We start from the raw sequence: 6,532 nt of genomic DNA on the forward strand, positions 1-6,532 counted from the left end.
GCACCCTCCGGACGTGACGGTGCGGTAAATGAGTGGGAGTTCGAGGACAGAATGACAATATTTAATGACATCACGAAACACTATAGGTTACAGAGGGGCATATTCCCGCGACCTCCCCCAAAATTTGCAAAAAAGCAGTTTGTCGCGTGGCGGCAGTTACAAACTAGGACGTATCCGAACCCTGCGCCCTCGCGCATCGTATATCCGGATATATATCAAACTAACAAATGCAACACATGTGAATCCGGAGCCACTCTGGAGCATATACTATGGGAATGCCGAGGGATACATAACAATAACGAGAACGCGGCCTCAAGCAACAGCCTTCGCACGCGCTGGGAAGCGCGCTGCTCAGCCCCGCCCTCGAGGTTCAACTATCGGCCGTCCAGCGGGCCGAGGATGCCACCAGGACCCACGAGCTCCTGGCCGTCACCTAAGCGGGGCCTTTGGCCCTCCCCACCAACTCGCAGGGCACGCAATAAAGTTATTTTCTCGTCTGAGAAAAGGTACATTTACTATTACACCGCAACCTAAAATTTCGTTCTCAAATACAAAAAAAAAGTTGCGATGGCTGCAGTGAAAATAATTATACCAAGTGAAGGCCAAAATAATTCTTATTGAACACGCAAACTTACGCAATAAAATGTGAAATAGTTGTCAAGATGTAAAGCTGAAACCAAGATGACTCATTTAACCTACAATACCGCCTTAAAGGCGTTAGTAGAACCGTGACAACGCTGAGCGCTCAATGAATCAAAGAGATGACGAGAAGCGCGGGTCGACGGGTAAAGGAGCATTCCATGCAAATGCGGAAATGTGTGGTATATCCTGTGAAGTAAACAGAGTAGGGCAATTCGACGTCGGTATGCTAGAGAAGAGAGACTGAGGGACCTCTTTATTTTACTGATGCTGTGCTTGTAGTCATGATTAGAACATATAAGTCTTGCTGCGCGGTTTTGGACCGCTTCAATGGCGTTAATGAAGTAAATTTGATGGGGGTTACAAATACACGCATCATATCCAGGCTTTGTGCATACATATGTTTATAGGCCAGTTGTCTAACACAGGGTGTGTGACAAAGATAGATTCCTTCCGATGAATCGGGGGCACGACGCTCTTTTCGGCACAAACTCACGCTTCTTCATGTACCAGGTGCTGCTCGGATTCTTCGCTGTCGTGGCGAACGCCGACTTCGCGGTGGAACATGGCTTCACCGAACCTTGGCCAGATGCTGCTACAACGGATCTGCAATCATCTGCTCATGTCTTACACGGTCCGCAAGATTATTTGCTGGAAATCGTGTACGATCTCCGACGCACCGAAGTGGAATCTGCGCATCGGGGAACCTTTCCGGTTCCGCTGCGCGCTGGCCATATAAAGGACCAGCCAAGCCTAGAGCGACTGGGGCACGACGCTCTTTTCGGCACAAACTCACGCTTCTTCATGTACCAGGTGCTGCTCGGATTCTTCGCTGTCGTGGCGAACGCCGACTTCGCGGTGGAACATGGCTTCACCGAACCTTGGCCAGATGCTGCTACAACGGATCTGCAATCATCTGCTCATGTCTTACACGGTCCGCAAGATTATTTGCTGGAAATCGTGTACGATCTCCGACGCACCGAAGTGGAATCTGCGCATCGGGGAACCTTTCCGGTTCCGCTGCGCGCTGGCCATATAAAGGACCAGCCAAGCCTAGAGCGACTGGGGCACGACGCTCTTTTCGGCACAAACTCACGCTTCTTCATGTACCAGGTGCTGCTCGGATTCTTCGCTGTCGTGGCGAACGCCGACTTCGCGGTGGAACATGGCTTCACCGAACCTTGGCCAGATGCTGCTACAACGGATCTGCAATCATCTGCTCATGTCTTACACGGTCCGCAAGATTATTTGCTGGAAATCGTGTACGATCTCCGACGCACCGAAGTGGAATCTGCGCATCGGGGAACCTTTCCGGTTCCGCTGCGCGCTGGCCATATAAAGGACCAGCCAAGCCTAGAGCGACTGGGGCACGACGCTCTTTTCGGCACAAACTCACGCTTCTTCATGTACCAGGTCAGTTACCTAAATGGAACTAAGTGTTATCGCTCTAGCAATGTTATGCTTTTAAGAGTGTCGTGCCCCATTAGCAAGCGACAAATGATTGAGTGTCTTGAACATGCCAGCCTGTGCTTCGTTGATGCTCTACTATTCTCTCTCTACGACGGCTGCCTGACGCTTTCCCAAATCTTACTGCTCCTATCGGGGGATGTAGAACTAAATCCAGGGCCCATGAATGCAGTTGAACGTGACCAAATGACAAACATTGAAAGGATTCTCTTAGAAATGAAAACAGGCCAGGAAACTGTGCTTGCGAAGTTAACGGAAATTACAACAAGACAATGTGAATTAGAATCCAAAATTACGGGCTTAATAGAGAAGACAAACAATGTAGAAAGTCGTATTGCTCGGGTGGAAAAAATGGAAGATAAATTTATGGCTAAACTAGACGACTTGGAGAATAGAAGCCGTAGACAGAATCTGGTCTTTTTCGGGTTGCCTGACAGGGAGCATAACGAGACGTGGGAGGCGTCTGAAAAACTAAGTGGAATATGCAAAGATGTGATGAAACTTGATGATATTTCGGTTGAACGGGCTCATCGCGTAGGCGTTTTCAGAGAAGGCAAAAACCGGCCCATAGTAGCATGCTTTTCAAGGTGGAAGGCTAGAGAAAATGTCTTTAAAAACGCTTGCAGACTAAAAGGCACTTCGTACAGCATCTCTGAAGATTTCAGCCGAGCCGTACAAGAAAAAAGACGTCAGCTTTGGAATTATGCGAAAGAAAAAAGAGAGAACAAAGAAAATCGTGTTCGCTTGAGTTATGATAAATTGATCATCAATGGGCAAACGTTTGTTTGGGATAGCGATATGCGGATGCCAGTTCCACTTCAGGCGCATGCGCGACTGGACAGAGGCAAATGACGCATTCCGAATTCCGTTCCTCCGAAAGATAACTCAGCACGTTGCTCGCAGCCTGAACGGCTCTCTGTCCTGCTTGTGAATTGTCGCAGCATAAGGAACAAAGTCGATAACTTCATGTCTTTAGTAGCCACTGTTAAACCTCAGATTGTGATGGGCACCGAATCATGGTTAAACAAGGATATACCTGATGTAGAAATCTTTCCGCCTGGTTTTACTGTCTATCGGAAAGATAGGCATGGACAAGGCGGGGGAGTATTCCTTTTGATATCAAATGCATTGTCAAGTACACAAATTTTATTTGAAAACGATTCTGAGTCTGTCTGGTGCCTTGTGAAATTGCCTAACGGAAACAATGTAGTCTACGGGACATTCTACCGTCCACCCGGCAGCAGCGGCTCATTCGGATTGCTGTCTGAGATGCTCTCTCTCCTGCCTAATAGCGTACTTCTAGGGGGGGATTTCAATTTGCCTGACTTCAACTGGAATGCTGGATGTGTGGCTGGCAATAGGTCCCGTATTTACACAGAGTTCGAAGAACTGCTCGGATTAAATGGATTGCAGCAGTACGTACTGGAACCTACGCGAGAAAATGCAATTCTAGACTTAGTACTTTGCAATGAGCCGAACATAATATCAAAAGTTACTGTTTGCCCAGGTATTAGTGACCACAGGGCAGTTGTCATAGAGCTTAACATACAGCGAGTACGGATGGCGCAAATTCCGCAAAGAAAAGTGTACAGCTACGACAGAGGAGACTATGCTGCTATCAGGACCGAACTTGAAAATTTCTTTCCTACTTTCCAATATATGTCAAATGCACGCTGTCCGTTAACTTTGTGGTCAGCATTTCGGGACAAAATACTTGAACTAGTCGAAAGTCATGTTCCATGCAGGTACCTGCGGCAACGAAAAAAACAAAAACCTTGGTTTAACGTAGAAATACGTAAACTTGTAAGGAAAGCAAGACAAACGTATAAAACATTTTCTGCCGACACCAGTCTGGCAAATCAGAAACGCTTGCAAGAGATAAATAAGCTATTGAAAGCAACAATTAAAGCTGCCAAAGATACCTTCTTTGTTAAATTAAACAAGGACTTGAGAGAAAACCCAAAATCTTTTTGGAAATATGTAAAACAAAATCGAAAAGAAGACATATCGATACCATCTTTAACTGTTGACGGCAAAACCGTGACGTCGGACTATCAGAGGGCGGAATGCTTCAACAAGTACTTCCAATCTGTGTTTTCGCTATTACCTGCTGGGGAGACTTCGCTTTTGAACAACGCCAATCGAGGCGATATGATGCCAGATATTGAATTTGATGTTAGTGGCGTCGACTCTTTATTACGGCATTTAGATGACACAAAAGCAATTGGACCTGATGGAATATCGCCAGTAGTCCTTAAAGAGTGTCATGGTATCATTTCTCCGTATTTAACGATCATTTATAAGCTTTCCCTTGAAACAGGCCTCATTCCCCAAGATTGGAAAACGGCAAGCGTGACACCTGTTTTTAAATCGGGCGACAGAAAACTCGCAGAAAACTATAGGCCGATTTCACTAACGTCAATATGTTGCAAAATATTCGAACACATTTTATATAGTAACATATCTGCATTCCTTGACTCAAACGCTTTTTTTACACCTTCCCAGCACGGATTCCGAAAAGGCTACTCCTGCAACACACAACTAATAGAATTCCAGCACTTGTTATCTAAACCCATTGATAACAATAGTCAGGTAGACGCCGTTTTTATTGATTTTCAAAAAGCTTTCGATATTGTGTCCCATAAGCTCCTAGATGTAAAGCTCGCTGCATTATATATAAACGAAAACGTTCAAAATTGGATACGCAACTACCTAAACGGAAGAACCCAGTCTGTTGTCTTAAACAACGTTGCATCTTCACCAATAACTGTTTCTTCGGGCGTTCCTCAGGGAAGCGTACTGGGGCCCTTGCTATTTTTAATCTACATAAATGACATTGTCGAACTAATTACATCACCCATAAAACTATTTGCTGATGACTGTGTGATTTACAGAGAAATTACCACTGAAGACGACATAGATACATTGCAAACAGATTTAGATAAGGTAGCGATCTGGTGTAAAAAATGGAACATGAACTTAAATATAAAAAAGTGCAGTAGCGTAAGTTTTTCCAAAAAATTATCCAAATTTCAGCAACGATATAACATCAATGGCACGCTTATCGACGTACAGTCGGAATATAAGTATTTAGGAGTCTATTTTACCGAATCACTCACTTGGCATAAACAGATTGATACTGTCATAGCAAAAGCTAGCAGGATGTTACATTTTATTCGCAGAAATTTTAAACAGGCTACACGCGAAGTTAAAGAAACTTTATACTTCTTACATGTTAGAACAATACTTGATTATGCTTGTGCAATATGGGATCCCTATCAAGATTACCTCATCAATAGACTGGAAAAACTACAGAACCAAGCAGCAAGGTTTGTTTGCAATAATTACAGCCCGTACTCTAGCATTTCCGAAATGAAGGCCACTTTAGGATGGGATCTACTACATATGCGTAGGCAGAAGTTAAGGCTTAAACTATTGCACCGAATATATAATAATCAGACAGGTATTAATCGCTATAACTATCTCCTGGAACCAGATTATATATCGAGTCGCTGTGATAACAACAAAAAGATCTCAGCCTATAACTGCAGAACAAACACTTTTTACTACTCTTTTTTCCCCAAAACAATTAGACAATGGAACAGTTTATCAAATCATATAGTAAATGTGTCAAATAACGAACTATTCTATTCAATGCTGTGACGGCGCTCTTGTAAAACAAATGTATGTGTTATATATCTTGGAACCTGCTTGTTTCACGTTACTTGTACGCCTTTCTCTAACAGTTATTGTAGTGATTCTGTTTGTCAGTATATCTGTCCGAAAGCTTCTCTGTATTACTGGTTGTATTTTGTTCCCCCCTACGTAATGCCTTTGTGGCGATGTAGGTACTTTGTAAATAAAAAAATAAATAAATAAATCTGAACCACCTCGACGCGTCCGCTGCAACCTTTATTATGTGTTCTTCCCAGACTAGCTTTACAGTAATTAATACTCCAAGGTACCGGTATTCCTTTACTTGACATACCGGTGCTTGACACGGTTTGAACGGTTTTGAACTGGTTCAAGTAGGTTACGTTGATGAGGATCGCAGACAGAGCGTGCATATTCTAACTTACGGCGGACATATGTAACATAAGCTAATAATTTTACTGATGGGGGAGCAAGTCTTAGGTTCCGGCGAAGAAAACCGAGGGTTCGATTCGCGGCATTGGCTAAGTTAATGACATGATGTGACCAAGTTAGGGTAGTTGAAAAGGTTATGCCGAGGAATTTATATGAGTCAACGGATGAGATTTCGGAGCCGTATATGGTGTGTTTCCCTGATTGGTTATGCTGTCTGCGATGGAAAGAAACTAGCGAGGTTCTTTTTTTTACTATTTAAAGACATCAACAATTCGTTACACCATAATTCAATGCGTTTTAGGTCATATTGAAGCAAATCCATGCCTGGAGTCTTAGTTAT

At 43.8% G+C, this 6,532-nt stretch overlaps 1 protein-coding gene across 1 annotated transcript; it reads left to right on the forward strand.

Annotated features, from left to right (window-relative positions):
• Window positions 1-1,103: 1,103 nt before the first annotated feature.
• Window positions 1,104-3,038, forward strand: LOC126540294 (uncharacterized). Its single transcript, XM_050187095.3, has one exon. The coding sequence runs from the start codon at window positions 1,144-1,146 to the stop codon at window positions 2,956-2,958; it is 1,815 nt and encodes a 604-aa protein (XP_050043052.1). The 5' UTR covers window positions 1,104-1,143; the 3' UTR covers window positions 2,959-3,038.
• The last annotated feature ends 3,494 nt before the right edge of the window (window positions 3,039-6,532 follow it).

The sequence above is a fragment of the Dermacentor andersoni genome, chromosome 2 (assembly GCF_023375885.2).
Source record: "Dermacentor andersoni chromosome 2, qqDerAnde1_hic_scaffold, whole genome shotgun sequence".
Taxonomy (NCBI): Eukaryota; Metazoa; Arthropoda; class Arachnida; order Ixodida; family Ixodidae; genus Dermacentor; species Dermacentor andersoni.

What these genes read in the sequence shown, in the direction of transcription:
- LOC126540294 (XM_050187095.3), top strand. Translation starts at nt 1,144, where the DNA reads ATGTACCAGGTGCTGCTCGGATTCTTCGCTGTCGTGGCGAACGCCGAC.